The following is a 14,910-nucleotide window of genomic DNA, read 5'->3' as shown; positions in this document are numbered from 1 at the left end:
ATTGGGTGTATGGGGAGAATCTGAAAGAATCTTAAAAAGAAAAGAAAAAAAAAAAGACAACTTGAAGGTACTATTTTTCTTCTACCGTAGTATATTGGCATTACTGTTTGCTTTTTACATTTCAGAAATACTTCATGGTACACAATGAAAATTTATTTTGACACCTGAAGATAATGTTTTAATCCCAATATTTGGAGTTTCAACTACAGCAAGCTCCAAATGTATTGACTTTCCGAGTGGGAAGGTAGCCATTTTAAATGTAAAACCAAACTGGATATGTTTATTATAGCTATGAATTTTATGATGTTTCTTCACTTATATAAAATGCAGGACGCTATATCTGTCTCCCTGGTTTGTCAGTATCAGGAAGCATTACAATGCAGGGGCCAAGGACTGAGGGTGTCCTGCCCCTTGAGGTTAGGAGCATAGGCTGTAGTGGAGGCAAGGTTATTTGCCCATGCTGGCAAACAAGCAGCAATGGAAAAGGTCATTCTTGGGGGTGGGGGGGGGAGGCTTCGTCAGAGCAGTTCTCAACCAGGAAAAGCTTTCTTCTGGATGGGGGTAGAATGGAAGGTTTTAAAATATACACACAAAAAAACATTGCCGCCGCCCCCCCCAAAGAATCCTAGAGAATTGATCATTTTTAGTGATTACAGTTGCTTACTTTGCAGGGTACATCTGTGAGGTATAATCACCAGTTGACCTGGACACATAATCAGTGGACGTCAAAACTAGGAGGGGGGGAAAAAAAGTTATTTTATACAGAACTAAGACAATTCCAATTATAGAAAAACTTGTACTTCAAAGTCCATAACGAAAGTGTGGCCCACAATCAAATACTCTGGCAAGACGGATGCTAGGATTCATTTTCAAAAGGATAAAAAGAAAAATACTTAAGCAACTGGCCAAACTGGAAACTGATCTCAACTGTTTGTACATATGTTTTGATACTCGTACTTCGGAAGTACCCAGTTTCACAGAGTATCCATTCCATTATATGTCACAAATTAAACTCCATGCACTGAGATGCTTTCAAATATAGCTGCTTCCTCTGGTAAAGGGAAGTAGCTGAAAGAATACAACAAGAAGTTGTACCTACAACTAAAGATGTGCATATATGTGAATCTAAAACCCATCCTCAACCCTTGTCAGAGTTCTCATGACCCCCTCATGTCCTGAAAGTTTGGAGTGGATAGGACAGACACAGTAATCTCAAACCTTTTCCTTCAGAAAGTAGGCTATAAAATGAGCAGGTACATCTAATAGTGCTTTAGCAAGGCTAGGCAACTCTGGATTTCAGGTTACCTGCAATGGATAAGAAGGAGATAGATTTGCATACAATGGAGGCAGTGCATGCAAATGTGTCTCATGCATATTAATTGTGGATATCCTGAAAACCAGACCAGCTTGTAGAACACTCCAGGACCGGAGTAGCCTACCCCTGTACTATCGGGGTTAATAGCAATAAGTTTGCAACTTATAAATTCAGACACACACACAAAGTCTAATAAAATGATATTCTTGGCAAATTTTAAGTGCGACAAGAGTTAAAAGATACACTGTAGCCCAGCTGATTATTTGTTTTTCTCCTTATTAAAACAGAACACAGCTTTCTTTTGCATTAAGACCTTGTGCAATCTTCCATATTATTTTGCTGAAGTAACTTGTTTCTTAATTTTAAGGGTGACTTACAACCTGAGTTGTCTGTAAATTTACTAATAAAAACAAAACAAAACACAAAAAGAAAACAAGCAAAAAACATGTCTATAAAAATGAATTTCATGTCAGTAAAAAACATAACGAGCGACAGGTGCTGTGTCCCCACTGCTGTGAGCTCAGGCTCTCACGGATATGAATCTTGTGCTGTGGCGTGACTGACACAGCCTAGTAAACCTACTAGGCCCACGCTGGCAGACATGCCCTGGACTGGGACTGAGCTACAGCTTCACCTTTAACAGCTCCGCTCCCTGCAGGTTGAGCCCTTGGGTTCCAGGGGCCAGCAGGACTTAAGCAAATATCCCTGAGGGCAGTTAGAGTGAGAGAGTCCAGAGACGAGCTGAGGTAAGGGCAGGCAGCCAATAGCCAGTTACTGGATCCAGGCCGAGGGTCAGGGCAAGCAGTAAACAAAGAATATAAGTCCATAGCAGAGAAGTTCTAGGCAGTAGGCAAGAGAGTGGTCCAGGTCTGTAGCAGAAGTCAGTACCAGGCGGCAGGAAAGAGAAGGACCAAGACGAGATAAGGTGGAAGGCAGGAGCAAGGCAGGGAAGCGTGGACAAGGAAGACAACAGATATGACCAGAAACAAAGCTGGAGCAGGAACAGGAGCACAACAGTATCTGGGAGTAGCAAAATACACTGCAAGGCTGCAAGGGACTTGTTTTACTTGCTTACAGTGTTGTTCCAAGGATCATGAAAAGATGATGTCATCTAGATACACCACCACATGTGAGAATAGGTGGTCTTGGAAGATCTCGTTGACCTATATGCTGTTAAATATCATGTGCATTACAAAGGCCAAATGGCAAAACAAGTTACTCATAATGGGCATCCCTAGTGTTGAAGGCCATTTTCCATTCATCACCCTCTCAAGTACGCAAAGGATTATATGCTCCATGGAGGTCAGGTTTCGTGAAGATTTATGCTCCTCGAAGGCAATCAAACAACTGGGTAATGAGAGGCAGCGATTCTTACAGGTGGCACAAACAAGAGAAAGACCCAGCCTCTAGGGGGCAAATTCCCAGTTAGATGGTCTATCGGGCAGTCGTATGAATGATTCTGCAGCAAGGTCTTGAGCTGCTGCTTATTAAAAACATTCAAGCAAGCAGCATACTGGGGTGGCAAGTCTGGCAGGTTGGGAGCAGTGACCCAAGCCAGGGTGTCTGGTGGCAGGATCAGAGAGGAACTTTCCAGAGCAGGAAGGACCCCTGTAGGTAATCTGCAGCTTCTCCCAATCTATGGACAATTGAAGTCTGAGCTAGGTCAGTCAAAGGAAGACAGGGTTGACTGCCATAGGGAGGAACAGAAATCAATACTTTCCTTGTGAAGGAGATCTGTCTGCATGGTGGTGGTGGTAGGGGGTGTATGTGCAGTGACTATGATCAACCGGCCAGGAAGAGGCTCACTGTAGACTGATGAGCTGGTGAGGGAGTTAGCCAAGGTGGTCATGGGCAGATTATACTGGCGAACCAACTCAATAAAATTTAAAAATACCTCTGTGAGGACCATGGTTTCCCCAATAGTGAAGCAGACAGGCACCACTAATTGTGGAGAGAGGGAGGATCAACCTAATGTTACCTCTCCAACCAACCCTAAATTTGCAAATTTCCTAATTTCTCAGGGCAGGTTGAGCCCTTGAATTCCAGGGGCCGGCAGGATTTAGGCAAATGTTTTGGAGGGCAATTAGAGTGGAGAGAGTCCAGAGATAAGCTGAGGTCAGAGCAGGCAGTGAATAGTCAGTTACCGGGTCCAAGATAAGGGTCAGGGTGGGCAGTGAGCAAAGGGTAGTCCAAGTCCGTAGCAGAGGTCAGTAAAAAGCAGGCAAGAGAATGGTCCTGATCCATAGCAGAGGTCAGTACCAGGTGGCAGGCAAGAGAAGGACTGAGACGAGATGAGGCGGGAAGCAGGAGCGAGGCAGGGCAGGCTGGATGAGGAAGACAACAGATATGACCAGGAACAAGGCTGGAGCAGAAACGGGAGCACAACAGTATCCGGGAGTAGCAACATGCACTGCAAGGCTGCAAGGGACCTAATTGTTGAGGCAAGGCAGTGGACTGCAGACAGGGTTTAAATAGTGGGGTCATTCTGAGGTCATTGTGGCATACTGATGTCATGCGGGCACCTAAGGGGGAGCATGGCAGCCCAGAGGGGAAAGCATCGGTGGCATCCTTGCCAGGCTTGTGGTGACCCGGGGTAAGTGTGGGCAGTCATGGGGCCAATCTGCGATCGGTCAACATTACACAGGCTTTGTGATGTTACAGAATTTAGTGCACAAATGGATGAATCTCAGCTTAGTAAATCCAGCTATGCATAAAATGCTGATGGTAAACTCTGTTTCAGTGTAAAAAAACCCCAAAACAAACAAACCCTGAATCTATATATTTTCATGAGTTGGTAAACTTGTTCCCATTGCGATTCTAATTTCACAGGAGTATCTGAACCTCTCATCTACAAAATCACTATTAAATTTATTAAGGAAGCAAATAAAGCCGCAATACTCTGCCCTGTGTTCAATAATAGATAATTTTCTTCCAACTGAAATATTGGCCTCGGTTCCCAAAGGCTATCCTGCAAAAGTGCTGCACGCATTTTTTCATACACAGGAGGAGGATGCTAGATTGGTGAGACAGGCCAGACGTTAAAAGCAAGGCTCAGCTCCCACAGACACTTCCAAACTGACAAGAAAGGACTGAAAATTAGGCTTCTTAATTCATTATGAGCCCTAAAACTCCATTGCTTCTCACCTTCTGATTACTTGTCAACCTCTGCCTTCTCCTTATTATTGGAATGATTCTCCATGATTCACTTATGGATTTATTTATTTAGCAATGCCATCTTTTGCTCAGCCTTAAGGGAGGGAGTGTTAGCTCCTGAAAGCTAGTCAAGAACTATATTAAGTTAGTCCAATACAACTGATTCACCCGATTTGTTTTTGTTAACCTTTATTTCCATGCACCACATAGAAAATGGAAGGTGAACTGCAAGAATTTGGATACAGATGATATTATTACACCAATGACTGTTAAGATGCAAGGTTTTGGGACTAGTGAAAATCCTTTTCTCGAAAAATGCAATATGGGTACACAGAAAATGAACACAGATAAAGATCCCAGGGCCCATTTAGCACCTCCTCCCAAAATACTGTAGACTGCATTAGATCTCCAGCTTCCCCACAGGTAAAGACGTTCTGTGCTTCTCCCATACTTATTCAAATTCACTGGAAGGCTGACCCATGCATCCAACTTTTCAATGAAATGCTTTCTTTTGCTACTCTTGAATCATATCCTCTCATTCTAGAACTTCCTTTCCTCTTGTGCCTTATTTTACCTTTTAGAGAGATGAATGTCCCTAAACATTCCCTGTCTTCTGCCCCAGGATAGGCATATTTAGATCAGTGTTGCCTCATATACGCTTGTGATGCAGACGCTGCATCATTTTGATAGCCCTCACCTGCTAGCCTTTAATCAGTATTCTCATTTCTGAAGATGTAGCCAAATTCAAGTAAAATGTTGTGAGCCAAGCATTCATTCTAGTAGCTGTGACTTAAGAGAGCCTTACTCAATAAATAGTTTTACATAGGCAAAGGATGGGAAAATATCCTACCCTTTTTTCTTGCTCATCTCTGATTCTTTTGCTCCATCTGCTCCAGCTTCTGTAGAACTCTATTGCTTACTTAGTTTATCATCAGGTTACACCCCTTATGCTCTCTTCACTGGCTTCCACTGAAGTATCACATACAGCTCACCTTCTGGTTTGTTTTTGTTTTCTTTTTAATACATGAATGTATACACTGGCTGGCCTTGTAGTCTCTCGGAATCATTCATTGATATTTTGCTCTTCACCAATTCTATCAAATCACATACTCTCCCTCCTACTCCCCAGCCCTCCTAAATCTCTCTTTTTTTCCTATCTTTGGAATAAGCTGCCATCTGACATTCAAGATGCTCCATCTCTTCCAGGCCAAACTTAAACCTCACCTATTTAAAACTAGCATATCCTGACATACTACTTATGCAGTATCTCTTGCTCACAATGTGGACCCTGCTCAAAGTGTCCTACAAAATCTGAAACAATAATATTGTAAAAGGGCAATGAAGAATGAGTGACCCTCTTGTTTTACATTGTTGGCTGATCTCTTCCATTAAGTAGAACGATGTCTGTTGCCTTAATTGAGGTGTAAGAGATAACTTTGGAAAAGTGGTTTCCTGCTGGCAAGAAAAGACAAGTAGCATAACTCTGTTCTCTGGCAGCAGATATGCCATCCACAAAAGAATGACACAGTGAAGAGGGCCACCTGTGCTTGCTGAAGTAGACATGTGCCTAAGGCAGCTTTGGTGTCCTATCCAGATATCAATACTTTGCTCCTTCTGCTGCATACACGTGAGCACACAGTATAACAGGAAACATAAGCTTTAGAACTGCATGATACCGAGAGAGATATGAAGGGAATATGCCTCCTTGACAAGCAGTTCAATTGCTCACACAGTGAGGGAAAAGCAAATAGGATAAAATATTTTAGTCTTTTGGATTTCTGCATACATATATGCTTTCTTAATTTCTGTACAGCATTCTTGTTAACTTTCTTCTAATTATGGCAGTGCTTTTCTACTGGAAGCATCAAAACAGAAATTATAATGGAAGTAAAGATTGTAAGCCCATTTATCCAATCTGGCTCCTAGGCTTCCAAGTGTACTCTCTCTTATTTCTTTCTTTCTTAAAAAAAAAATGTATAGACTACTTATCATACTTCCTAGGAGGTATATATAAAAACATACTGTATATAATTAAAAGCATAAAAAATAAGCTCATAAAACAATTACATAAAATAAATACATAAAAAATGGCCTTAGACTCTGCCATGTAGTATACACAATCATCCAAACTTTAATGCACCTAGATGACCTCAGGAGACTAAGAAATAAAAATATAAAAATATAAAAATATAGAACCTGCCTCTTCCCCTTCATTCTTTTCCAATTATAGATCCTTTGTGCTCATCCCAATGTTTTCTTGCATTGCATTTATCATTTATTTCTCCTTTTTCTCCAATTGAATCTCAATGGAGTTGGGTAACATAAGTGTTTCTGAGCATGTTTAAATGAGGAAATGTGTCTAAAGTACAGGAAGTATTTTTGGTTTCTTGTGCTTAGTATGAAATGATATTACACTAGAAGCATGAAATGTGGGCTTCCTCTACCCGATTCCAGCTTCTGGGGACATCAAGAGAGCACCTCCATCCAATGGGAAAGGAATAATCGGGGTCATGCGTGCTAGAACAAAGCCAATAATGAATTACATAATGCAGAGGGAGGTATCATCTAAAAAGGTGTGTACAGAAGGCCAAGAACATTGGAAGCCCAGCTCTGGGGCCAAAGTGCAGCAGAAGAAATTAGGGAGCTTCAGTGATGGGGCTGCTGTAGCCAGAATGGCCCTGAGTGCAAAAGGGACAGCAAGAAAAGGATTCATGCGGCTGGAGACCAATGAAGCAGCAGCAACCAGAAGCCTCAGCAATCTGCCAGGTCAGTCTTCATGAAGCCCAAGACTGTTAATATATTCAGAAAGTACCTGCATAAGATCCTGAAGGTGCCCCCAACCAGTGAAGTGGAAGGATGGAGAGGGAAGCCAGGCTGATGCTCAACTGTCCTTTGACAGTGCAGATGTTTCTGCTTTGCTGGAAACACCTGAAGAGGAGAGGACTGCAAGCTTTGCCCTGGAGTCAGAGACTGGGTTCTCAAAACAGATTATTCATTAACCTAAAGATGGGAGTATTCTGTGAAGTGGTAAAAACCCATGCAAAAAAGAAGAAATCTTTCCTTAACTTACGGGACAAAGTAGGCCAAATATGTGCACAGTTTTTTCTCAAATTTCCTTGTAAATGATTTCAGTGATATCAGCAGGGATAAACCATCCAACAGTTTTCCTCCAACCCCCCACGACAGCCCAACCTTGGCACCTGTTTAATATGAATTTATACTAGCTTTGCACACTATTATTGTAACATCTGCACTCTGCTACTCTTGTTTGAAATAACTTGTTTATGTATTTTTTCTTCTATTTTCTTTTGCTTTATTGACTTAAATTCTATATTTTTTGAGACCTTGATGGGGCAATCAATCATATGATTTTGGATCTTCTTTAATTATCTTATTTTAACAATTTTGATCAAAGTCATTTTTATTCAAGAATGTTTCTAGATGTATTAAGGAGTATATAATAATAAATAAAAAGTAAAAAAAAAAATCAAAAAGATAGAGGGGACATGATAATGCACACAAAAGCAGCTGAGCTTGACTGAGGACGATTCAAAGCTTTTCTAATAAAGAATTGAGTGTTTTACACAAATATGACATTTCAGCAGACTACAAGGTTCCATTTTTGTCTTCATATATTAACTTTAAATATGTGCAATAACCGCCGTTCAGCACTTACTTTCGCTTGGCATGCTATGATTTACACCAAGTCCTGAAGATTCTGACTTCTGGGTGTTGGATTCACTGTGGCTCACCTGACTGGGGAGGAAACACAAACATGGGCACAGGACATCAATGCAAGAACAGTGATACTACTGTAACTCACAGACCACACTTACAGATATCTATCCATGCTAGGGATGTGCAATCGGTTTTCCAGAATTAGGCAATGTCAACAAAATTGCCTAATTCGGAATGGTTCGGGAGAACCGAAAAACGATTGAATTTTTTTCCAAAATTTCAGAAAAAAATTCATTTTTTAGTTAGTGTGTGCTAACCAACGTGGCCCCCCCGAAAAAAACCCCCGAACTACGGGAAAAACAAAATTCCCGCGGGGGAGCCCCAAAACGAAGCCTGACAAAAGTTTTACCCGAAGAACATCTCTAATCCATACCAATGCTATAACTTTCTCTGAGATGAAGCAATTCACCCATCCTGTAACTGGGTGGCATCAACCTGGTGGCACTGAATCAGTCTCTTCCAGAATCTTCCAGGAGATTCCTCAACTTCCTGTGCAGCATGTCTCAATCTCCTTTTCTCCCACGCTTCCTGGATACTTCTTCTTGCCACACAAAGCAGCCTGCTCAGTACTGATAGAACTTGCTTCTTTTTCTGCACTTTCTAGCATGTTAGTGCTTTTTTTTCTCTTTCCCTCCTTGGTTCTTGGTAGTTTTTTACATTGATTTTATTTGTATTTCAAATTAATCAAGAACACTTGAAAAAGAAAACCGCACAATAAAAACATCCAAGTAAAATAAGTAAAGAAATTAAAATGCAGATATATGCATCATGTGAGAACCACAAAAAAGGAAAGGAACAAACAGAAAAACTTTGAATATAGATATAAAAGAACATTCAAAGCAATAGTAAATCTATTAATACGAGAGAAAGTCACCCATAATTACTAAATGCAAAAAGAAAACTACAGAGCATTGTGCAGTGAGCTAATGAAAAATTCACGTTGACCAATCTAATGCCTTATTGTGCAGGAAGAGAGGGCTCAAAGAAAATGTATCCAACACTAGAATACATTTACATGGAAATCTAACAGAGAAGGCACATAAAGACACCACCTCTTGTCACATGTTCCAAAATATTTCCCTTTGTTCCTGAGACTCAGGACACAAGTCTGGAAAAATCCAGACTTTGGAATCCATCAACAATACTGAAAACACAGTCTCGGGACAGAAGCACTGCCTTGAGGAAACACAAAGCAGACCAATAGTGCAGCTCTGATAATGTTTCTCTCTCTAGATTGTTCATGAAAATTAATCAATGCAAGACTATCAAAGGAAAACTCACAGCTGCCCTTTCTGCCCCACCTAAAGCACCTTCACCACCAATTCTCCGTGGAAAGGCAGGACAGTTTTACCTTCAGAAACCTTTGGAATATTTCATAAAAAATTGTCAAGGTGATACAGGAGATTTAGGAAGAAACACCACCTTAAGATTTCCAAACTTAAGAGAATTTTCCATATTCTCAAGTCTCTTGTGTATTAACTTTCTGTCCCTTATCAAAATTCTCTGCAGAGATTTCATTGGGATAGAAACTTGCTCCAGCTTCTCAATCCTTTCCACATAAGTTGCAATATTTTCTTTTTGTGTCTGCACTCGGGAATGTAAATCCACAGAGACATTACTGTTTGCTCCACAGAAATCGAGGCATTCCAAATAATACTTAAAGCAGTGTCCTTGAGGAACTTCCATTGCATGGGATGAATTGGAATGTGTGCCTATGCATCCTTTAGGTCTCAGTCAGTCCGACTGCAAATCAGATGTTTGAGAGGGAGAATGGGAAAAGGAAAGTAGTAACTGCACTCCACATTTTTCAGGACCGACCTATCCTATGTGATGTGACTCCATTTTGTCAAGGACTGAACTTGGCTACCCCCAAGGTGGAAGATGGGAGGGAAGTAGGCAGACACATCACAAACCTGCCCCGGGCTTGGGCTGAGGTGCTGGCAGTGCTTTATATTGCCTTCTTTCTCCTCTCAGTGCCCCCTGATGGGGAGAGGCCAAGGTTGAAGCGGTGGAGGCTGTTACCTCTGAATAGACTGAAATGGTCTCCCCTTTGGAAGAAAGGTCTTGTACAAGAAAAGTAAGACCTTCTTGAGACTGCTTACCAGATTCGGCAACAGAGAACACGTTACACCTGTCCTTTTTTCCCATGCAATGGCGAATCCAGTACAAACTGGCTTTATTGGTCCATAATCTGCTTTACAATATACCCTCTCCCTGGATCAAAGCAATCTTAAAAACACCTACCCCTTGCCGCATCCTATGGTCCTCTGAACAATATCTAGAAGTCCCATCTCCTTGCCAAGCCTGTTTAGAAAGTACCTGAGAGAGCATTCTCTTTAGCAGGTCCTACTTTGTGGAATACGCTTCCTTTTCAGCTTCGTAGTACTGCTTTTATTTTAAATTAAGTTTTAACTGCTATCATCTGTGAATTGTCTTGTGTTTATTAATCGTGCATTACCTTATGTATGTTCTTATATAACTGGAGAGTGCAGGCTAAAAGTAATAAATAAATGGATAGTGATCCACTGGAGCAGTAGATAGCAACTAACATCTTTTAACTTTAATTTTTAACTTGTCCCTGAAGATGTTTTTGCTTGTGCATAGGACATCTGCCAGACAGTTATGCATGTCATCCCTGAGCCTGCTTGCCCTGAGTTTCCATGCTCCAGTTGACACAGCTGATGTCCTAGTTGAGGGTCAAATGCTTCATACGTCAACCTAATTAGCTTCTTTCTATATTCTCTGCAACAGCAAAGGATTGCTGGAACTCTGGAATCCACTAGTGGCTTTAGCTTCTGCATAAACTCATGTAGGCACTGAACCATAAAAGAGTTGGTGAGTTGCAATTATCACACTGAGCATGGATCCCTGGAATGTTTTCTTCCTGAACCTATTTAGAGCCTTGTGGTCTTTCCCAGGTGGCATGTTAGAATAATCTTCTGAGCCTGTTTCAAGGCTGAGTCCACTGCCACAAAGTGGTGAAGAAACTGAATTAATCCAAATCCCAGACTGGGCTGGACCTGATATTTCAAGTCAATCTTGTGTGCCACTGGTCAGCAAAACATAGGGTTCTACCACATCCTATGTTGGAAGTCTCTTAGGAGCCATGCACCTGCATGGAGGTGGATTTAGTTGGAGGGGCTTGATGCAGTGCAGCAACCTGAAAACATCACTCCATGGTCCTCCTCTTTCCTGAGGTTAATGGACAAGATGTTAGCCACCTTTTCTAGGAATCTGGAGTACATCAGGTTCTCCTGAAGTAAAGTATGCTTTGGTGGCACTGGTGAGGCATCGAATATTCCTGTGGACTTCTTGCCATCTGATCAGCATGAGGCACTCATCTATGATTTAGCCAGAGATGGAGGATGAGATCAAGGAGAGGACTTCTGAAGCTTCGAGGGGGAGAATACTTGCAGGAATCCTGACCACATTAATCATTCCCTCCCCCCCCCCTCTGATTCCCTTGGGAATGAAACACTTAGGAGAGAAGGGTAAGAGGCAATGTCCACTGGGCTCTCCCTAGATGGTGATGCTCTCTGGAAGATTCATGAGTACTTCTGGAAAATTCCTGAATACCAATCTGAAGGAAATACTCCTCCATCTGAGACAAAAGTGGTTCCATCCTTCCCCGTTGATCCACTGGGAGCAAGGTGGCAAGAAAGTTCCTAATCAGCTCCGTCAACTAAGCAGTGCTTGGTGGGAGAACATAAGAACATAAGAAAATGCCATACTGGGTCAGACCAAGGGTCCATCAAGCCCAGCATCCTGTTTCCAACAGTGGCCAATCCAGGCCATAAGAACCTGGCAAGTACCCAAAAACTAAGCCTATTCCATGTTACCATTGCTAATGGCAGTGGCTATTCTCTAAGTGAACTTAATAGCAGGTAATGGACTTCTCCTCCAAGAACTAATCCAATCCTTTTTTTAAACACAGCTATACTAACTGCACTAACCACATCCTCTGGCAACGAATTCCAGAGTTTAATTGTGCGTTGAGTAAAAAAGAACTTTCTCCGATTAGTTTTAAATGTGTCCCATGCTAACTTCATGGAGTGCCCCCTAGTCTATTATCCGAAAGAGTAAATAACCGATTCACATCTACCCATTCTAGACCTCTCATAATTTTAAACATCTCTATCATATCCCCCCTTAGCCGTCTCTTCTCCAAGCTGAAAAGTCCTAACCTCTTTAGTCTTTCCTCATAGGGGAGCTGTTCCATTCCCTTTATCATTTTGGTAGCCCTTCGCTGTACCTTCTCCATCGCAATTATATCTTTCTTGAGATGCGGCGACCAGAATTGTACACAGTATTCAAGGTGCGGTCTTCACCATGGAGCGATACAGAGGCATTATGACATTTTCTGTTTTATTCACCATTCTCTTTCTAATAATTCCCAACATTGTTTGCTTTTTTGACTGCTGCAGCACAGTGAACCGACGATTTCAATGTGTTATCCACTATGTATATGCATCACCTTGCACTTATCCACATTAAATTTCATCTGCCATTTGGATGCCCAATTTTCCAGTCTCACAAGGTCTTCCTTCAATTTATCACAATCTGCTTGTGATTTAACTACTCTGAACAATTTTGTGTCATCTGCAAATTTGATTATCTCACTCGCCGTATTTCTTTCCAGATCATTTATAAATATATTGAAAAGTAAGGGTCCCAATACAGATCCCTGAGGCACTCCACTGTCCACTCCCTTCCACTGAGAAAATTGTCCATTTAATCCTACTCTCTGTTTCCTGTCTTTTAGCCAGTTTGCAATCCACGAAAGGACATCGCCACCTATCCCATGACTTTTTACTTTTCCTAGAAGCCTCTCATGAGGAACTTTGTCAAACGCCTTCTGAAAATCCAAGTATACTACATCGACCGGTTCACCTTTATCCACGTGTTTATTAACTCCTTCAAAAAAGTGAAGCAGATTTGTGAGGCAAGACTTGCCTTGGGTAAAGATATGCTGACTTTGTTCCATTAAACCATGTCTTTCTATATGTTCTGTGATTTTGATGTTTAGAACACTTTCCACTATTTTTCCTGGCACTGAAGTCAGGCTAACCGGTCTGTAGTTTCCCGGATAGCCCCTGGAGCCCTTTTTAAATATTGGGGTTACATTTGCTATCCTCCAGTCTTCAGGTACAATGGATGATTTTAATGATAGGTTACAAATTTTTACTAATAGGTCTGAAATTTCATTTTTTAGTTTCTTCAGAACTCTGGGGTGTATACCATCCGGTCCAGGTGATTTACTACTCTTCAGTTTGTCAATCAGGCCTACCACATCTTCTAGGTTCACTGTGATTTGATTCAGTCCATCTAAATCATTACCCATGAAAACCTTCTCCATTATGGGTACCTCCCCAACATCCTCTTCAGTAAACACCGAAGCAAAGAAATCATTTAATCTTTCTGCAATGGCCTTATCTTCTCTAAGTGCCCCTTTAACCCCTCGATCATCTAACAGTCCAACTGACTCCCTCACAGGCTTTCTGCTTCGGATATATTTAAAAAAAGTTTTTACTGTGAGTTTTTGCCTCTACAGCCAACTTCTTTTCAAATTCTCTCTTAGCCTGTCTTATCAATGTCTTACATTTAGCTTGCCAACGTTTATGCTTTATCCTATTTTCTTCTGTTTGATCCTTCTTCCAATTTTTGAATGAAGATCTTTTGGCTAAAATAGCTTCTTTCACTTCCCCTTTTAACCATCCGGTAATTCGTTTTGCCTTCTTTCCACCTTTCTTAATGTGTGGAATACATCTGGACTGTGCTTCTAGAATGGTATTTTTTTAACAATGACCACGCCTCTTGGACATTTTTTACTTTTGTAGCTGCTCCTTTCAGTTTTTTTCTAACTATTTTTCTCATTTTATCAAAGTTTCCCTTTTGAAAGTTTAGCACGAGAGCCTTGGATTTGCACACAGTTCCTCTTCCAGTCATTAAATCAAATTTGATCATAGAGGAGCAGAGAGACATCCTCTAACACAGTAAATGACGGCAGTAAAAGACCCAAGTGATCCATCCAATTTGCCCAGAAGACTATTTGTGTATTCTTTTCATTTATTTTTATTCTGTTAAGTGTAGTAACCGCCGCTCTATGCAGATTACCCCAATGCAGGTTTCCCCATATCATCACTTCCATCCCCCTAACCACTACAGATCCTGTTGTGTTTATCACAAGCTCTTAACTACCCCTACCGGGAGGGAATGCCATACATCCACCACCCTTTCTGTGAAGAAATATTTCCTGATATTGTTCTTGAGGCTACACCCCTTGGAGCTTTATGTTATGACCCCAAGTTCTATAGCCTTCCTTCCATTGGAAAAGGCTCAATTCCCATACATCATTTATACCATTCAAGTATTTTATGTCTGTATCATATTCCCCATTCCTTCTCTCCTCCAGGAAATACATATTTAGACCCTTCAGTCTCATATCATATAGGTTAATTCTCACTCTGATACAGAGGCAAAACAGCTAGAGGTGCCAAATATAAGCTTGGCACCATGACTGGTTCCTGCAGTGTTCTATGTACTAAATACACCAGTCTTGAAGCAGACTTCACCATGGGCACAGGCAACAATTCCCTCTTTGCCAATGCATTCTGCTCCATGGTTGCCAGTTGATCCCTCCTTGGCATTGACGACACCGAAGTCACCTTCATCACTGAGAATCATCTGGAAAGAATAGGCTGCCA

General features: G+C 41.4%; 1 protein-coding gene across 3 annotated transcripts in view; it reads right to left on the bottom strand.

The window, feature by feature from the left end:
- The window catches only part of EYA3 (EYA transcriptional coactivator and phosphatase 3), a 160,795-nt gene that overhangs the window by 68,441 nt on the left and 77,444 nt on the right, over nt 1-14,910 (bottom strand). For all 3 annotated transcript variants that reach the window (XM_029619178.1, XM_029619176.1, XM_029619177.1), the window contains exons 4-5: nt 8,145-8,224; nt 665-731 (exon numbers count right to left, since the gene is read on the bottom strand). In XM_029619178.1, coding sequence (XP_029475038.1) covers nt 665-731; nt 8,145-8,224 — 147 coding nt within the window. The remainder of the gene's footprint in view (nt 1-664; nt 732-8,144; nt 8,225-14,910) is intronic.

Source organism: Rhinatrema bivittatum, chromosome 11 (assembly GCF_901001135.1).
Source record: "Rhinatrema bivittatum chromosome 11, aRhiBiv1.1, whole genome shotgun sequence".
Taxonomy (NCBI): Eukaryota; Metazoa; Chordata; class Amphibia; order Gymnophiona; family Rhinatrematidae; genus Rhinatrema; species Rhinatrema bivittatum.
Note: the sequence above shows the minus strand (reverse complement) of the source record. Positions and strands in the feature narration are given on the sequence as shown.